A 20,469-nucleotide genomic window follows, 5' to 3' on the forward strand; every position below is an offset into this window, starting at 1 on the left:
AGTCCCAAAACCAGATAAAGACACAACGAAGAAAGAAAACTTCAGGCCAATATCGCTGATGAACATAGACGCTAAAATTCTCAACAAAATATTAGCAAACCGCATCCAGCAATATATTAAAAAGATCATCCACCATGACCAAGTGGGATTCATCCCAGGGATGCAAGGATGGTACAATATTCGCAAATCAATAAACATAATACATCACATCAACAACAGCAAAGACAAAAATCACATGATCATATCAATAGATGCGGAAAAAGCGTTCGATAAGATACAGCACCCATTTCTGATAAAAACACTCAGCAAAGTGGGAATAAAGGGAGCAGTCCTCAACATAATTAAGGCCATATATGAGAGACCTACAGCCAACATCACATTCAATGGACAAAAACTTAGAGCTTTCCCACTAAGATCAGGAACAAGACAAGGATGCCCTCTCTCACCACTCCTATTCAACATAGTATTGGAAGTCCTAGCCACAGCAATCAGACAAGAGAAAGCAATAAAAGGCATCCAAATTGGAAAGGAGGAAATGAAACTGTCACTGTTTGCAGACGACATGATAGTGTACATGGAAAACCCTATAGACTCCACTCAAAAACTACTCGACCTAATAAATGAATTTGGCAAAATAGCTGGATACAGAGTCAATACCCAGAAATCAAAGGCATTCCTGTACACCAACAACGAAACTGCAGAAACACAAATCAAGAAAAAAATCCCATTCGATATAGCAACAAGAAAAATAAAGTACCTAGGAATAAACCTAACCAAGGAGGTAAAAGACCTGTACTCAGAAAACTATACAACACTGAAGAAAGAAATTAAGGAAGATACAAACAAATGGAAGCATGTACCATGTTCATGGATTGGAAGAATTAACATCATCAAAATGGCCATACTACCCAAAGCAATTTATAGATTCAATGCAATCCCTATTAGAGTACCCATGACATATTTCACGGATATAGAACAAACATTGCAGAAATTCATATGGAACCATAAACGACCTCGAATAGCAGCAGCAATTTTGAGAAAGAAGGACAAAGCAGGAGGTATCACAATACCTGATATCAAACTGTATTACAAGGCCACTGTAATCAAAACAGCCTGGTACTGGCATAAAAACAGACACATAGACCAATGGAACAGAATAGAGAGCCCAGAAATAAACTCAAATCTATACGATCAATTAATATTTGACAAAGGAGGCAGGAGCATAAAATGGAGCAAAAACAGCCTCTTCAACAGATGGTGTTGGGAGATCTGGACAGCTACGTGCAAAAAAATGAAACTCGATCACCAACTTACGCCATACACGAAAATAAATTCAAGATGGATAAAAGACTTAAATATAAGCCGTAACACCATAAAAGTCCTTGAGGAAAACATTGGCAGGAAAATCTCAGACATTCCACGCAGCAACATCCTCACAGACACATCCCCTAAAGCAAGGGACATAAAGGAAAGAATAAACAAATGGGACCTCATCAAAATAAAAAGCTTCTGCATGGCTAAAGAAAACAGCACCAAATTACAAAGAGAACCAACAATATGGGAAAACATATTTGCCAATGATACCTCAGACAAGGGCCTGATCTCCAAAATATATAAAGAACTCACACGACTCCACTCCAGGAAGACAAACAACCCAATTAAAAAATGGGCAAAGGACTTGAACAGACACTTCTCCAAGGAAGACATACAGAGGGCCCAGAGACATATGAAAAGATGCTCAGCATCACTAGCCATCAGAGAGATGCAAATTAAAACCACAATGAGGTATCATCTCACACCAGTCAGAATGGCCAACATAAACAAATCCACAAACAAATGTTGGAGAGGATGCGGAGAAAAGGGAACCCTCGTGCACTGTTGGTGGGAATGCAGACTGGTGAGGCCACTGTGGAAAACAATATGGAATTTCCTCAGAAAACTAAAAATGGAACTGCCCTTTGACCCAGTAATTCCGCTGCTGGGATTATACCCTAAGAACACTGAAACACCAATCCAAAAGAATCTGTGCACCCCAATGTTCATAGCAGCACAATTTACAATAGCCAAGTACTGGAAGCAACCGAAGTGCCCATCAGCAAATGAGTGGATCCAAAAACTATGGTATATTTACACAAGGGAATTCTACACAGCAGAGAGAAAGAAGGAGCTTATACCCTTCGCAACAGCATGGATGAAACTGGAGAGCATTATGCTAAGTGAAATAAGCCAGGAAGTGAGGGACAAATACCATATGATCTCACCTTTAACTGGAACATAAGCACTAGAAGGAAAAAGCAAACAAAATATAACCAGAGACATTGAAGTTAAGAACAATGTAACAATAGCAAGGGCAGGGGTGGGGGGGTGGGGGCGGGGACAGTGGGTAGAGGGGATTACAGGAACTACTATAAAGGACACATGAACAAATCCAAGGGGGAGGGTGGAGAGGGGGGAGGGAAGTGGGTTCACCTGGGGTGGGGTGAAGGGATGGGGAGAAAAGGCATACAACTGTAATTAAATAACAATAAAAAAAAAAAAGGAAAAAGAAAAAAAAAAGAAAAAAAATCTGATGGGTGGGCCAGCTGTGTTCGTGGTCACTGGTGGCAGAACAGGAGTATTGAAATATCCAATTGTTCCTCATTGTTACATTGTGGAGCGTGGGAATATATACAGTAAGCAGAAAAAAAAAAAAAAAGATATTCTGAGTAAATTTGAGGTGGTAGCAACCCCATCAGCCCCACCCCACCCCACCGCACCCCCATGAACTCCCCTAAGGTAGAACCATGTCATCAGCCTGAATTCCTTCTCAAGTCCAGGTTCTTAACCACTGTGCTGTAATGCAGGCTGCTATGGACTGCAGCAGGATTTGAAGGTTGGAAGGCTTACCTGTGAGTCCTTGCTCATTCTTTTCTAGCACTGTGACCTTAGGGTAGTTATGTAACTACTTTGTGTCTCAGTTTCTTCATGTATAAAATGGAAATAATAATATCTGCCAGTCAGTGTTGAGACTATAATATACAAGAACCCAGGGCATTTTTTTCATATATAGTAAATGCAAAACAAATAGGACTTTGTTATGAGAAGAGGCATATGTACTCCATGTATTTGGATTAGACAACTGGTACCATCTGATATTTCAAACCTCAAGGCTTTTTTCTTGGGAAACTTTGCCCAGAAATTACCTCATGGCTTAGCAGTAGCTTTTTCACTTGTTTTTTTTAAAAAACTTTTTTGTGAGCAAACTGTAATTTCTCATGCCTCTAAAACTGTTAACCAAACTGAAGGTATACCTATCATCAAAATGTTTCTTTCCAAACACTGTGCTGACCACCCGAACAACTGGGATGACCACCCATCAGCTGTTTCATTTGCTTTCAATATAACTCACTTGAAGCCTACCAAAAATACACCACACTTCCAAATGTTTCATCGAAATCCTTATATACCTGAGACTTCAGATGTTCTTCGTGAAGTGGATAGCGATAATACAAGTATGTTTGCCAAAGTTATAGGTGCTATTAAAGAAGCTGATAAAATAATGGAGAATAAGACAACTACTGTGGGCAAGGTGATTCTATTTAATAGAAAATTCTATAATAGAAAATGTGTAGTTTATAAAATGATTTTTAAAAATATTCTGGCATAAATAAACTCACATATAAATACATACACACATGCACACATATGATATACTGTTAAACCAAATTCTTTTTCTATCAAATTTTTCTTGTCTTGATTAAACAATGTACTTTCTAGCTATGAAATTCTGAGAGGCAGTTATGGGAAAACCACACATTTTGGAATCAAGTAGAGCAGAATTCAAATCCCTGGTCTTACTGCTTTCCAGTTGTTTGACTTAGGCAAATTACTTAACCTGTTTCATTTTACCTTCTTTATAAATTTTGAGTGATGTGGACTTTGAAATGTTGTTTTAAGAATTAAATGGTATTCATGCCTTCCTTTTAAGTAGCATCTCAATAAACAACCATTCTGTTAAGAAATTTAAAAAAATTGTCCTAAGCATTTTATTATCTTAATTATATTAAATATGCTATTACAGTTGTCCCATTTTTTCCTCCACCTTATCCCCCTCCACTTTGTACCCCCCTACCATCAGCATCCCGCCACTTATTTCATGTCCATGGGTTGTACATGTAAGTTCTTTGGCTTCTCCATTTTCTATACTGTTCGTAACCTCCCCTATTTTGCATCTACAATTTATGCTTCTTATTCCCTTTACCTTTTCCCTCATTCTCATCCCACCACTCCCCACTTATAACTTCCATGTGATCTCCATTTCTGTAATTCTCTTCCTATTGTAGTTGTTTGCTTAGTTTATTTTTGTTTTTAGGTTCAGTTGTTCATAGTTGTGAGTCTTGTCATTTTACCGTTCATATTTTTGATCATCTTCTTTTTCTTAGATATGTCCCTTTAACATTTCATATAAGAAGGTGATGGTGATGATGAACTCCTATAACTTGACCTTATCTGGGAAGCACTTTATCTGCCCTTCCATTCTAAATGAATGCTTTGCTGGATAGAGTAATCTTGGATGTAGGTCCTTGCCTTTCATAAGTTGGAATACTTCTTTCCAGCCCCTTCTTGCCTGTAAGCTTTCTTTTCAGAAATCAGCCTACATTCTTATGGGAAATCCTTTGTAGGTAACTGCCTCCTTTTCTCTTGCTGCTTTTAAGATGTCCTCTTTTTTAAATGTATTTATTGATTATGCTATTACAGTTGTCCCATTTCTTCCCCTTCACTCCACTCCATCCTGCCCACCCCATCCCTCCCACATTCCCCCTTACAGTTCATGTCCATGGGTCATACCTATAAGTTCTTTGGCTTCTACATTTCCTATACTATTCTTACCCTCCCCCTGTCTATTTTCTACCTACCATTTATGCTACTTATTCTCTGTACCTTCCCCCGTCTCTCCCTCTCCTTTGTGTCCTTTTCTCTTGCTGCTTCTAAGATTCTCTCCTTATCTTTAATCTTGGGGAATGTAATTATGATGTGCCTTGGTGTGTTCCTCCTTGGGTCCAGCTTCTTTGGGACTCTCTGAGCTTCCCGGACTTCCTGGAAGTCTATTTCCTTTGCCAGATTGGGGAACTTCCCCTTCACTATTTGTTCAAATAAGTTTTTAATATCTTGCTCTTCCTCTTCTCCTTCTTGCACCCCTATGATTTGGAACATGTAAAGTTGTCCTGGAGGTTCCTAAGCCTCTCCTCATTTTTTTGAATTCTTTTTTCTTTATTCTGTGCTGATTGAATGTTTATTTCTTCCTTTTGTTCCAAATCATTGATTTGAGTCCCTTTTTCCTTCCCTTCACTGTTGGTTCCCTGTCTATTATTCTTTATTTCACTTTTCATAGCCTTCACTTCTTCCTCTATTTTGTGAACATACTCAACCAATTCTGTGAGCTTCCTGATTACCAGTGTTTTGAACTATGCATCTGATAGGTTAGCTATCTCTTCATTGCTTAGTTGTATTTTTTCTGGAGCTGTGATCTGTTCTTTCATTTGGGCCATTTTTTTTTTTTGTCTTGGTGCGCCTGTTATGTATAGGGGTAGAGCCTTAGGTATTCACCGGGGCAGGGTAACGCTGGTCTCTGGGCTGTGACACCGTATGTGGGGGAGGGGCTGAGAGGGAGCCATGGCGCCTGCTCCACTCTCTGCCGGCCCAGTCGCTGCCACCACTACCTACAATCAAATTGGGTCCCTTCTGGTGCTGAGTCCCAAGTGGGTGGGCTTATGCACGCTCTAGGCCCCTGTGGGTCTCTCCAACGAGCTCTCCTGTGAGGCTGGGAGTTTCTCCTGCTGCCACCTCAACCCCATGTTTTTTTTCACTCAGAGGTTTGAGGCTTTATTTCCCCGCACTGGAGCCCTGGGTTGTGCAGTCTGTTTCACTCCCCTGCCGTTCCTCCTGGTTTCTCTCTGTGCGGATGTGGGGCCGGGATCTGCCAGCCACCACCTTGTGGGGTCTGTTAGCTGTAGCCTGGCCTGCCCCGTTCCACAATCTACCACCTCGCTGGGTCCACCAGCCCCCGCCTTGCTGCGAGTCCTCTCCACCGTGGCTGCCTGCCTCCGCCCCTCCTACGAGTCTGGATGAATGTTTCTTCTTTATCTTCTTGGTTGTCAAACTTCCATACAGTTCGATTTTCTGTCAGTTCTGGTTGCTTTTTGTTTTTAAATTGTTGTTGTCCTTCTTTTGGTTGTGCGAGGAGGCACAGTGTGTCTACCTACTCCTCCATCTCGGCCGGAAGCTCCCATGTTCAAGATGTTCTCTTTATCTTTAATCTTGGGCAAGTTAATTATGATGTGTCTTGGTGTGTGCTTTTTTGGGTCCAACTTTTTTGGTATTCTCTGAGCTTCCTAGACTTCCTGGAAGTCTTTTCCTTTACCAGATTGGGGAAGTTCTCCTTCATTATTTTTCCAGATAAGTTTTCAATTTTTTGCTCTTCCTCTTCTTCTTCTGGCACCCCTATGATTCAGATGTTTGAATGTATAAAGTTGTCCCAGAGGTTCTTAAGCCTTTCCTCCCTTTTTTGAATTCTTGTTTCTTCATTCTGTTCTGGTTGAATGTTTATTTCTTCCTTCTATTTCAAATCATTGACTTGAGTCCCAGTTTCCTTCCCATCACTGTTGGTTCCCTGTATGTTTTTATTTATTTGACTTTTCATAGCCTTTACTCCTTCCTCTATTTCATGTCATACTCAATCATTTCTGTGAGGATCCAGATTACTGGTGTTTCGAACTCTGCATCTGGTGGGTTGGCTGTCTCTTCATCACTTAGTTCTTTTTCTGGAGTTTTCATTTGTTCTTTCATTTGGGCCATATTTTTTTGCCTTGGTGCACATGTTATGTTGTAAGAGGCAGAGCCTTAGGTATTTGCCAGGGTGAGGCTACCCACATTGCTATGTTGTGGTGCTGTATGTGGGAGAAGGGTCAGAGAGGGAACTATGCCATTCTGGGCCAGCTTTCAGTCACTTCCACTGCTACCCACAAGCAAATTGGGCCCTTCTGGTGCTGATTCCCATATGGGTGGGTTTGTATACATTCTAGTACCCTGTGGTCTCTCCAGTGAACTGTCCTGTGAGTCTGGGAGTTTCTCCTGCCACCACAACCCATACAGGTTTTTACAGCCAGAGGTTTTGAGGCTTTATTTCCCTGCACTGGAACCCTGAGTTGTGTTGCGTGGTCTATCTCACTCCCCAGTTGCTCCTCCCACCTTATTCACACAGGAATTGGGACTGCCTATTCTGCCAGGTGCCGCCTCTCCTGCCTGCTCTGTCGCCTTACAACACATCCTCTCTGCCCCTCCTACCAGTATGGATGAATGTTTCTTCTTTAACTCCTTGGTTGTCCCAGTTGGGGGGCATGCAATAGGCAACTGATTGACGTTTCTTTCACACATTGAAGTTTCTCTCCTTCTCTTCCTCCCCTCCCCTCTGTCTAAAAATAAATAAAATCTTTTAAAAATTAAAAAAAAATTGTACAGTATATTAGTTCTAAGTCAGAGGTGTCAAACTCATTTTCACCAGGGGCCACATCAGTCTCACAGTTGCCTTCAAAGGACTGAAATAATTTTAGGACTGTATAAACATAACTACTCCTTAACTGTTAAGGAGTTGAAATTACATTCCGCCCTTTGAAGGCAACCAAGGGGCTGACGTGGTCCCCAGTGAAAATGGATTTGACACCCCTGTTCTAAGCCCCAGTAAAAATACTGTTTTTTAATCCTTGCCCAAGGACATGCTTTATTTATTTATTTATTTATTTATTTATTTATTATTTTTAGAGAGAGGGGGGAAGGGATGGAGAGAAACAGTGCTTGGTTGCCTCTTATAAGTGCCCTGACTGGGAACCAAACTCACAACCTAGGCACGTACCCTGACCTGGGAATTGAACTCCTGACCTTTTGATTTATAGGACGACACTCCAACTGCGCCACACCAGTCAGGGCCTAATAAAAATACTTTCATTATTGTTATCTAGAATTACTAACTTTTGAGTGCCAGTTGTGCAAAGAAATATGCATAATAGATTTCAATCATAGTTCTGCAAATGGTTGTTCCATATGGTTTCATCAAGTTTATGGATGTTTTTTCTTCTTTAGGTCACTGTTTTTCAAATGTACACAAATCAGAGCAATGTACCCATTGAAGCAAAGTATACTTTCCCTTTGGATGACAAGGCAGCTGTGTGTGGTTTTGAAGCGTTCATCAACGGGAAGCATGTAGTGGGAGAGGTAAGGGGAGAAAATTCATTGTGACTGCTCTCTGGTTCTAAAGTCAGTTTCTCATTCACCCAAATCTTCATTATTTTAGTCCCTACAGTGTGGGATTGAGTAGCAGCCTTATCATAAAACAAAAGTATTCTTTGAATAACAAACCACTTATACATTTAGCCTCACTCACCCGTCTTCCCTGATTACCTGGTTTCTATTCCTACCTGTCCACTCTTCATTGGTCTGTGCCTTGCAAATTGGGCACTTCAAAAGTGATTTCAGTACCAAAAATTTAAGAGAGGCATGTTGGGAAATTAGTGAAGCCCTGATATATTTTTGCAAAAAAACTGATCCTCTGCATCCTGCTTAATTCAAACTGGGCAGTACCCTCGGTGGTCTCCTGGATATGTCTCTTGCTTCAACAGTGTTTAGACAGAACAGACCCAGGGATGCCCCTTTTTCCAAGCCTCTGACCACCTTCCAACTGCTTTTCCAGTCACCACTCTTGGAACCACTTCAGCCATACTCAGCCTCCAAGACCAGCCAGCACTGTTTTTTTACCTTAGCTCCTTATTGCTAAGCAACCATGAGCACTTAAATTCATCAGAATTGTTCCACTGAGGTGGAGATGCCATCAGTTGCCTGGTCAACCTGTAGGTGCAGGCCTCCTATACCTACTTCTCTCTGGGCTTCTATTTCCTCCATGATGAAGTGGGTCCAGGGGGTGTGGACCACTTCTTCCGTGAGTTGGCCAAGCAGAAATATGAGGGAGCCAAGAGTCTCTCTTGAAGATGCAAAATCGGCTGGTAGCTGCATTCTCTTCCAAGTTATGCTGAAACCTTCTCAAGATGAGTGGGGTGATACTCAGGATGCTATGGAAGCCACCATGGCCTTGGAGAAGAACCTGAACCAGACCCTTTAGATCTGCATGCCCTGGGTTCTACCCACACAGACTGTCATCACTGTTACTTCCTGGAGAACTACTTCCTGGATGAGGAGGTGAAACTCATGAAGAAGATGGGGACCACCTGACTAACCTCTGCAGGCTGCACTGGGCGAGTGTCTCTTTCAACGGCTCATCCTCAAGCACAGCTATGAGCCTTTGGAGCTCAGAAACCTTTGAGGGGCCTCTCTGCATCCCCCTGGTGTCTGGCTTCTGCCTGAGCCTCTCTCTGAAACCACTAGGAATCCTTTTAACCACCTTGGAACCCTTGCCCATACCTGGGACCAGATGAAAACAATAAAGCTTTTTGCAGAAAAAAAAAGTCAAACTGAAGTGAAAGCTGTTATTCTAACTTTTTAAGAAAAATTGTAACAAAAGAAGTAACAGTTGACTCATTCTTTGTTTATTCTAAGGATTAGCTCACAGTTGCAATAATAACTCATATTTCATTAAATTTAAGATAGCTCAATTTAGTATTGTTGTGTTCAACATAAAGTCTCAAACTTTTTTTTCACTATTGACTGAAATATTTTGATCCTAACTTAAAGAGCATTCTGTGTAGTTGGCCTTTTCTGATGCAAATTCTTATTAGATAAAATGGTCAATGATGATCATTTTATATATTTCCATTCATCTTAGACTCTTAATTTTCTCTTTTTACATAGGTTTTAATGATGAAGTTTTCCAAAGTAAAGTCTGAAATCACCATTCATATTGTGACTGGTATAAAATCATCTTTTCCAGATCAAAGAGAAGGATGCTGCCCACCAAGATTACCGAGAAGCCATCAGTCAAGGCCATGGCGCTTACCTGATGGACCAGGATGTACCCGTAAGACTGGACATTTCACCCATTAGTCTAGCATACTTACTAGAAAGGGACAAGGACTTGGAACATAATCTGAAGTATAAAATTCATACTAGGAACTAGAATAATTTAAATTTGGCCCTAGGCTTTCACTTGGTGTTAGCAAGGGGAGGTCAAGCTGCTCAGACCCATTGGACTTATCAAATAATGTGCCCAAACAAATAAGAGCCATTTCTGTCATTGGGAACTGAGCTTCCCAGAAGTGACAAGAAAACAAAAACATTTGGGATACATAGTTTTCCCCTTCTGATAAAGGAGTGTAATATATTTACATATTTCCTAGAACTAAACTCACTTAGCAATTTATTCCATTTTCACCAAATCGTAACACAGGAAGGCATTTCTTCAAGGTCTTGAGATATGCCCATGTTCTCTTCTTTCCTGATTTGCTTTCATAGGACTTAAATATGGAGAATCTGGATGAAGGAACAAGTATTATGTCTGCTGGGTTTCGTTTCCTAAGGACAAGGTGTTTTAAATGTGCCCTTGACAGATAGTAGATTTCATGAAGTCAGTTTCTAACTAGTATCTCTAGTGTAGATATTTAGTTGTTTTTAAAGATAGGCCATAGGCTTCAGGTATCACCTCTGAGGAGGACACATTGCCGTATTATTGTGAAAATTTGATGTTTGGAAGGGAGAGTTATTAAGAGTAATATAGATTTAAGTGATAAATGATTACTTTTGATATCCAAGATATCCATTTGCAGAGTGGGGGGATCAGCAAGGAAGAGTTCATTGTTAATCAGTTTCAGTCCCCCTTGCTGAATTGTATGTATAACAAAAAAGTCTAGCTTCATTTGACAGGCTGCCACCAAACATTGTGGGCTTATTATCATACATGAATTGGTCTGTATGTTTTTTCCTTGATGCTAACACATTTCCCTAGGAATATGACCCACAAGAAAAAAGTTTTCCCAGGGGACATTACTAATGGGTAAAGTCTGGTCAGAACCATTGCTAACCCAAGCCTTTGAGTACCCTAGAATGTATTTTGCCATCCAGTGACTATGATGTTCGCATCCTATATTATATTAATAACATAATATATATTTATATAAGTCAGTTTCTATATGCCTATTGTATATTATATTAGTGACATAATAAATAATATATCATGTAAATGTTATATATTATTATGCAGCTGACCCTTGAACACACAGATGTGAACTGCACAGGTCCACTTATATGTGGATTTTTTAAAATAAATATATTGGAAAAACTTTTGGAAGCTTGTAACAATTTGAAAAACTCATAGATGAACCATTTAGCCTAGAAATATAGAAAAAAATTAAGAAATTAAGGAAAATTAACCAAAATAAGTATATCATGAATGCATAATGTATATGTAGGTAAAGAAGAGAAGTAAGTGAACACCAGTACTTGAGGATGAAGGGACGGGCCAACTCTGTTTTGTGCAAATGCAGTCAGGTTTGTGATTAGCACTGCCTTCATCTATAAAGCTGCTCACCCCTGAGTCTTGAAGTGAAAAGAGAAACACCAACTGCCAGTTTTTGGTTTTACAATAGAAAAGAAAGCCCGGACAATGAGAACCCTTTTTCTGAATTGACTCCATTATTTTGTCCCTAAAGTCAGGAAGTACCTTGCTTTGGAGACAAAGGAGCTGCCTTTTAAAGTCCCTTTAACATTGGACAATGCCTCTGGCTACCCAGAACCCCATGAATTCAACAGGTGTCAAAGTTGTCTACTTGCCCTAAACACAAAGTCTCTAAGTCAGCCTCTGCCTTAGGGGTCATAAGGGTCTTTAAGGCTCATTACACACAGTCTCTGTGGAAAGGATTGTCGACCTTATGGAAAAGAACCCTGGTAGCCACCACATCACTGAAGTCTGGAAGGATTGCACCACTGAAGATGCATCATTGTCATGAAAAAAGCTGTGAAAGCCATCAAGGCAGAAACAATAAATTCCTGCTGGAGAAAACTGTATCTAGATGCTGGGCATGATGTGCAACAGAGTCATTCAAGGAAATCATGGAAGATTGTAGCTATGTCAAAACTGTGGCTATGGAAAAAAAAAATTGTGGCTATGTGGCTGTGGGTGGTGAAGGGTGTCAGGATATGGATCCTGAAGGAATAAAAAGCTTATAGCCCCCACGCCAGCGGAGTAACAGAAGATGACTTGATGGGCATGAGTGCTCCCAAACCAGAGCCAAATGATGACGAAGATGTAGACAAAGCAGAGCCAGAAAACAAATTGACCTTAGACAATCCGGCAGAAGGGTTCTGATGATTCATGGCCACTTTTGACTTCTTTTACAATGTGGACCCTTCTATGATACAGGCACTGAAACAAAAACAAACAATAGAAGAAGATTTCATACTGTGTGGAAACAATTTAGAGAAATGAAAAACCACAGTAGCCATAGCCAGGTATCTCAGTTGGTCAGTGTCATCCTCATAGGCCAAGGTTGTGTGGGGTTTGATTTCTGGTCAGGGCACATACAAGAAGCAACCAATGAATACATAAATAACTGGCGCAATGAATCAATCTCTCTCTCGTCTCTCTCTCTCTCTCTCAAAAATCAATAAATTAAAAAAAGGAAGCAAAGAAGTTAGACAGAAATTATGTATTTCCTTATAGTTACACTGAGTGTGCCTGCCTCCCCTTCCACCTCCTCCACCTTCTCTCCCCCAACCAGCCCTACCTCGTTCTCCTTCTCCTCATCCTACTCAGTGTGAAGATGATGAGGATGAAGACCTTTGTGATCATCCACTTCCACTTAATGAATAGTAACTAATCACCATGCCATACAGTTAATAAACTTATCTCTTGTGTATGTGTGTATGTGTCCATGTGAAAATCTAATAGCTATAGATAATAACTGTGAGATGTGTTTGGGTCCATCATCGTTGCCTAAATATTCATTATGTAGAACACCATGTGCAAGACAGTGTGGAGCGATAGCCTAACCTTACATAGGCATACAGTGAGTGATATTTAATATAAAATTAATCTTGATTGTTTACTTACTGTTTTATCAGTTGGGTTTTAGAGAATTATATTATTATATAGTATGCCTCTCACATAATTTGAGAAACTGTATATCAGCCTGTTGTCACAGATAAATAGCTTTTTAAAAAATGTGACAAAGCTTCCAATACTGTATTATGAATATGACTATAATATTGTATGCTATATAAATTTTATAATGATTCATTCACTAGTATACAAGCTAGGCTACCATGAAACTATCATATTGCTGTTTCTTCATTATTAGTGCATGAATTGTATACCTGTAAATACACATGAATTTCTTTACCATATTATCTCTTCATTTGTTATGTCCAATATTAGTAATATGTATAACATCTTCGGTGTTCTGTGTCATATAAGACAATACTGATGCAGGTGCTTACGGACAGATGATTCATCTTGCAAAACAGGAATAATCTTATGATATCAATAAATACTGCATAGTACTGTATTGTATTTTCCTATGATTTTCTTAATAACATTTTCTTTTCTTTAGCTTATTTTATTATAAGAATATAGCATATAATGTGTATAACATAAAATACATGTTAATCAACTATTTAAGTTATCATTATTAGTAGTTAGGTTTTGGGGGAGTCAAAAGTTATATGTGGATTTAAAAAATATTTTATTGATTATGCTATTAGAGTTGCCCAATTTTTTGCTACCCTTTATGCCCCCTCTGCCCTGCACCCCCCCTTCCACCAACATTCCCTCCCTTTAGTTCATGTCCATGTTTTGTACATGTAAGTTCTTTGGCTTCTCCATTTCCCATACTATTCTTAACTTCCCCCTGTCTATTTTGTAGCTACTATTTATGCTTCTTATTCTCTATCTTTTCCCTCATTCTCACCCCTCACACTCCCCGCTGATAACCCTCCATGTGATCTCCATTTTTGTGATTCTGTTCCTATTCTAGTTGTTTGCTTAGTTTTTTTTTTTTTTAGGTTCGTTGTTGATAGTTGTGAGTTTGTTGTCATTTTACTGTTCATATTTTTGATCATCTTCTTTTTCTTTGATAAATCCCTTTAACATTTCATATAATAAGGTCTTGGTGATGATGAACTCCTTTAACATGACCTTATCTGGGAAGCACTTTATCTGCCCTTCCATTCTGAGTGACAGCTTTGCTGGATAGAGTAATCTTGGATGTAGGTCCTTGCCTTTCATAAGTTGGAATACTTCTTTCCAGCCCCTTCTTGCCTATAAGGTTTCTTTTGAGAAATCCACTAACAACCTTATGGGAAATCCTTTGTAGGTAACTGCCTCCTTTTCTCTTACTTCTTTTAAGATGTTCTCCTTATCTTTAATTTTGGGTAATATAATCATGATGTGCCTTGGTGTGTGATTCTTTGGGTCCAACTTTTTTGGTATTCTGTGAGCTTCCTAGACTTCCTGGAAGTCTTTTCCTTTGCCAAATTGGGGAAGTTCTCCTTCATTATTTTTCCAAATAAGTTTTAAACATTTTGCTCTTCCTCTTCTTCTTCTGGCACCTCTGTGATTCAGATGTTGCAACGTTTGAAGTTGTCCCAGAGGTTCCTAAGCCTCTCCTCACTTTTTTGAATTCTTGTTTCTTCATTCTGTTTTGGTTGAATGTTTATTTCTTCCTTCTATTTCAAATTGTTGATTTGAGTCCCAGTTTTCTTCCCATCACTGTTGGTTTCCTGTTTATTTTCCTTTCACTTTGCATAGCCTTCACTTCTTCCTCTGTTTTGTGTCCATACTTAACTATTTCTGCGAGGATCCTGATTACCAGTGTTTTGAACTCTGCATCTGATAGGTTGGCTATCTCTTTATTGCTTAGTTCTCTTCTTGGAGCTTTGATCTGTTCTCTGATTTTGGCCATATTTTTTGTCTCTTTGTTCCTGTTATGTTGTAAGGGGTGGAGCCTTACGAATTCATCAGGGCAGGGAAAGCCACATTGCTTTGTTGTGGTGCTATATGTGGGGGAGGGGTCTGAGACGGAACAATGCCACTTGCTCAGCTCTGGGCTGGCTTTCAGTCACTTTCCCCCACTACCCACTAGCAGATTGGGCCTTTCTGGTGCTGATTCCTGGGTGGGTGGGTTTGTGTACATTTTAGGACCCTGTGGGTCTCTCCAACAAACTCACCTTTGAGGCTGGGAATTTCTCCTGTTGCCACAATCCCTACAGATTTTTACAGCCAGAGGTTTTGGGGCTTTATTTCCCTGAGCTAGAACCCTGGATTGTGCAGTCTGTCTCACTTCCCAGTTGTTCCTCCCGGTTTCTGCCTAGAAATGTGGGACTGCCCGGACCTGCAGCTGGTCCTCCAGCCCCTGCCTTGCCTCTCATCCTCTCCGCCCCTTCTACTGGTCTGAATGAATGTTTCTTCTTCAACTCCTTGATTGTCGACTTCCATACAGTTCGATTTTCTGGCAGTTCTGGTTATTTTTTGTTTTTAAATTTGTTGTCCTCCTTTTGGTTTTGCGAGGAGACAAAGTGTATCTACGTATGCCTCCATCTTGGCTGAGAGTCTGGACTTTTTTTTTAGATTTTTATTTATTTATTTTTAGGGAGAGGGGAATGGAGGGGAAAAAGAGGAGAGAAACATTAATGTGTGGTTGCCTCTGGCACACCCCTTACTGGGGACCTGACCTGCAAATCCAGGCATGTCCCCTGTCTGGGAATCTAAACGGCAGCCCTTTGGTTTGCAGGTTGGCATTCACTCTACTTAGCCACACCAGCCAGGAAGTACGTGGATTTTTGACTGTGTGAGAGTGCACTGCCCCTAATCACAACATTGTTCAATGGTCAACTGTATATGTATTATTTTACATTAAATATATTATATAAATACAGGGAAGGGCCAAAAGTAGGTTTCTGGTTGTGAGTATGCAAAACAGAGTATATTCTTGTATTCTTATTTGTTTATTATTGTGTTATTTTTATATGAACAGCTGTAAACCTACTTTTGCCTCACCCTATATATATTATTCGTTAGTCATCTGATAGTTGAGAACAGTTTACATATATAGCATTATATATATATAAAATGTATTTTTGTCATGTATTTTATATATATATAAAACTAACATAGCAAACAGGAAAGAAGGCCATGTGAATATAGAGACAGAGATTGAAACTGTGGAGCTACAAATGAAGAACACCTAGGATTATTGACAGCCCCTGGAAATTAGGAAGAGGCAAGGAAGGTTCTTCCTCAGAGTTTGGAGGGACCATGGCTCTTCTAACACCTATTTCAGACTCCAAGTCTCCAGAACTGTGGGAGAATAAATGGTTGTTCAAGCCGTCTAGTTCGTGATAATTTCTTATGGCGGCCCTGAGAAACTAGGACATACGCATAGAGGAAGTGGGAGTTTGAGGAAATTCATGCATACCAAGGAGAAAAAGGAAGTCCTAGCTCCACAGTGAAGAAAGAAAGAACTTGGCATTTATCTCAGCCTGAAGAAAAGGACTTCTGCAGTCCATGTGATTTTATTTTATTTTTATTTCTTTTAATATATTTATTGATTATGCTATTACACTTCTCCTATTTCCCGCCCCCCTCACTCCACTCCATTCTGCCCACCCCTTCCCTCCCACATTCCCCCCCTATAGTTCATGCCCATGGGTCATGAACTATATAAGAACTTACAAGTTCTTTGGCTTCTACATTTCCTACACTATTCTTACCCTCCCCCTGTCTATTTTCCACCTATCATCTATGCTACTTATTCTCTGTACCTTTCCCCCCCTCTCCCCCTCCCACTCCCCTATTGACAACCCTCCATGTGATCTCCATCTCTATGGTTCTGTTCCTGTTCTAGTTGTTTGCCTAGTTTGCTCTTATTTTTGTTTTAGGTGTGGTCGTTAATAACTGTGAGTTTGCTGTCATTTTTACTGTTCCTATTTTTTATCTCCTTTTTCTTAGGTAACTCCCTTTAACATTTCATGTAATAATGGCTTGGTGATGATGAACTCCTTGAACTTGACCTTATCTGAGAAGCACTTTATCTGCCCTTCCATTCTAAATGATAGCTTTGCTGGATACAGTAATCTTGGATGTAGGCCCTTGCCTTTCATGACTTGGAATACTTCTTGCCAGTCCCTTTTTGCCTGTAAGGTCTCTTTGGAGAAATCAGCTGACAGTCTTATGGGAACTCCTTTGTAGGTAACTGTGTCCTTTTCTCTTGCTGCTTCTAAGATTCTCTCCTTCTGTTTCATCTTGGGTAATGTAATGATGATGTGCCTTGGTGTGTTCCTCCTTGGGTCCAGCTTCTTTGGGACTCTCTGAGCTTCCTGGACTTCCTGGAAGCCTGTTTCCTTTGCCAGAGTGGGGAAGTTCTCCTTCATTATTTGTTCAAATAAGTTTTCAGTTTTTTGTTCTTCCTCTTCTCCTTCTGGCACCTCTATAATTCGGATGTTGGAACGTTTCAAGATGTCCTGGAGGTTCCTTAGCCCCTCCTCTTTTTTCCGAATTCTTGTTTCTTCATTCTTTTCTGGTTGGATGTTTCTTTCTTCCTTCTGGTTCACACCGTTGATTTGAGTTCCAGTTTCCTTCCCATCACTATTGGTTCCCTGTACATTTTCCTTTGTTTCTCTTAGCATAGGCTTCATTTTTTCATCTGGTTTTCAAACAGATTCAACCAATTCTGTGAGCATCTTGATAACCAGTGTTTTGAACTGTGCATCCAATAGGTTGGCTATCTCTTCCTCGCTTAGTTGTATTTTTTCTGGAGCTTTGAAGTGTTCTGTCATTTGGGCCTTTTTTTTTTTTGGTCTTGGCGCGTCTGTTACTTTAAAGGGGTGGAGCCCTAGGTGTTCCCCTGGGTGGGGTAACGCTGGTCCCTTTGCGGTGACACTGTACATGGGGGAGGGGCCGAGGGGGAGCAATGGCGCCCGCTCCCCTCTCCACCGGATTTCAATCTTTCACTCAGCTACCCACAATCAAACTGGGCCCCTCTGGTGCTGGTTCCCGAGTGGGTGGACTTGTGCATGCCCAAGGCCCCTGTGGGTCTCTCCAAGGACCTCTCCTGTGAGGCTGGGAGTCTCTCCTGCTGTCACCCCAACCCCCACGGGCGTTTTCCATCAGAGGTTTGAGGCTTTATTTCCCCGAGCTAGAGCCCTGGGTTGTGTGGTCTGCTTTGCTCCTCGCCGTTTGTCCAGTTTATCTGTGTGCGAATGTGAGGCCGCAGGGTGCTACCTGCCGCTTTGCCTGCCCTGTTTTCTGCTACTCTGAGTCCAGCCCTCTCGGTTTATCTGCGCGAATGTGAGGCCGCAGGGTCTGCTAATGGCCGGACTGCCTGCCCCGTTTGTCCCACACTCCGCCAGTCTTGGCCCCGCCACAGCAACACCAGTCTTCTCCGCCCCGGCTGCCCATCTCCGCCCCTCCTACCGGTCTGGATGAATATTTATTTTTTATTTCCTTGGTGTCGGACTTCCTTGCCGTCCAATTTTCTGTCAGTTCTGGTTGTGCGAGGAGGCACAGTGTGTCTACCTATGCCGCCATCTTGGTTCTCCCCCAGTCCATGTGATTTTACTCATCGCATCCAAAACACCTTGGACTCCGCTGGCCAGAGTCCGCATCACCCCAGAACGAGAGGACCCAGCTAAGCCACAACCAGATTCTGATCTACAGACACCATGAGAAAATAAATATTGGTTTAAGCCACTAAAAAAAAAAAAAACCTAACATAGCATTATATATAATATTATATGTGATAATATAGTGATGTGCATTATATGTTATATATTCAGTGTTCCAAGGTATCGGAAGGATATTATCTTATGTGTCTATGTGATTTTGTAGACCGTCCAATTTATTATAATGGAAGTGACATCTTTCATCCATTTATATCCTGCACAGAAAGAGCACTGTGACCCTATACAGTTATGCGGCAGTCTCTCAAATGAACCCCAGGCTTTTATACACTGAAGAGCAAACAGTATGGTGGTTACTAGAGGGGAAGGAGGTGGGAGTTGATAGAAAAGGGTAAAGGGGGTCAAATATATGACAGAAGGAGGCTTAACTTTGAATGGTGAGCACAAAACTCAATATACAGATGATGTGTTATAGAATTGTGCACCTGAAACCTATATAACCTTAATAACCAATGTCACCACAATAAATTCAATAAAAATTTTTTTAAAGTTAACACTATTGATTGTTTAATAATAATCTCTTCCTTATTCCTATCCTGCAAATGGATATCCTTGATACCAAAATAATCTATCCCTTTAATCTGTTTAACCATTAACGTTGTACATTCTTAATCTAAACATGTTATATTTTCATGGCAGCATGGTCAAATAGAATAGAAGAAAGATATGGTTGGGAGGTTAAGAGAGTCTCTGTGTATCAAAAAAAATACATCTAGCCTCTTGTTTTTCTACCCTAGCTAGTCATGAGATTGTCTCTTTATGCAGTGATTATCAATACCCCATTGAAAAAAAACAAAATACCTTTTTCTAAAAAATAAAGTGATGAGCTGACTGTAGGGAAGAAGAGTGATGTGAGGGTCAAGCTCAGTGAGAGCTGCTCTGGCTCTACAGCCACTGGTGGAAGTGGTGTCAGAGGCTGTGAAGGTCAGAGAGTCCACAGTTTTTCCAGAAGGGGCAGTGGGGGGGGGGTGCTGTGCAGGACCCTGCATATAGGGCCCTGGTATAGAGAGGCCACTGAGTGACGTTCCCCAGTCAAGTTACGGTCTTGCTGCCAAGGGGCCTCTTGTCCTGGTGGCGCCTATAGACATCACACTGTCCCCGCCCCTGGAGAATGGCTCTGAGAGTCTCCTTTAGCACCACCAGTGCTTGGCTTGTAGACTGAATTCTTGTTTTTTGAGGAAGAATCTGGCAGGTTGAAATTCCAGTGGTTCATGTAATAGGATTAACTAGCATAGAATGGATACCATTTGAGTCACAAGCTAAGTAACATGTTTCTGTCTCAGGATGTTTTTACTGTAAGTGTTGGAAATTTACCCCCCAAGGCTAAGGTTCTTATCAAAATTACCTATATCACGGAACTCAGCATCCAAGGCACCGTGGCCATTTTCTTCATGCCTGCCACCGTTGCACCCTGGCAACAGGACAAAGCTTTGAATGAAAACATCCAGGTTTGTGTGCTTAAGATAAGATTTTGAGAAATTTTGTGTGTGATTTATGCATAAGGAAGAAAAAATATCCAAAATAATCTAACCTTTTTGGCATAAAGTCAATGTTACTGACACATGCATTTAGACACATATAATGTTTGTAAAATAAAAAGGATAAAGATAGATATGCTCAGTGGGCATATTTTTATTCTGTATAGTCACTTTAAAAAGTTTGTTTCTTTGTTACATGTTCATCACAAAGAATTCAGATCAGCCTAAAGAATGCAAATAAGCCAAAGAGGAAAATTTAAACCATCTTTAATTCCATCACCAGACATAGTAACCCAAAGCTACTGGATAACACTTTGGTATAGATCTATTCAGACTTTTT

General features: G+C 40.6%; 1 protein-coding gene across 4 annotated transcripts in view; it reads left to right on the top strand.

The window, feature by feature from the left end:
- The window catches only part of PARP4 (poly(ADP-ribose) polymerase family member 4), a 138,576-nt gene that overhangs the window by 59,417 nt on the left and 58,690 nt on the right, over window positions 1-20,469 (top strand). For 3 of the 4 annotated variants that reach the window (XM_045188066.3, XM_024551062.4, XM_024551063.3), the window contains 3 exons: window positions 8,116-8,247; window positions 9,914-10,000; window positions 19,935-20,099. In XM_045188066.3, the coding sequence (XP_045044001.2) occupies window positions 8,116-8,247; window positions 9,914-10,000; window positions 19,935-20,099 (384 nt within the window). The remainder of the gene's footprint in view (window positions 1-8,115; window positions 8,248-9,913; window positions 10,001-19,934; window positions 20,100-20,469) is intronic. The other variant, XM_045188067.3, reaches the window with a different exon arrangement.

This window comes from Desmodus rotundus, chromosome 3, assembly GCF_022682495.2.
Source record: "Desmodus rotundus isolate HL8 chromosome 3, HLdesRot8A.1, whole genome shotgun sequence".
NCBI lineage: Eukaryota > Metazoa > Chordata > Mammalia > Chiroptera > Phyllostomidae > Desmodus > Desmodus rotundus.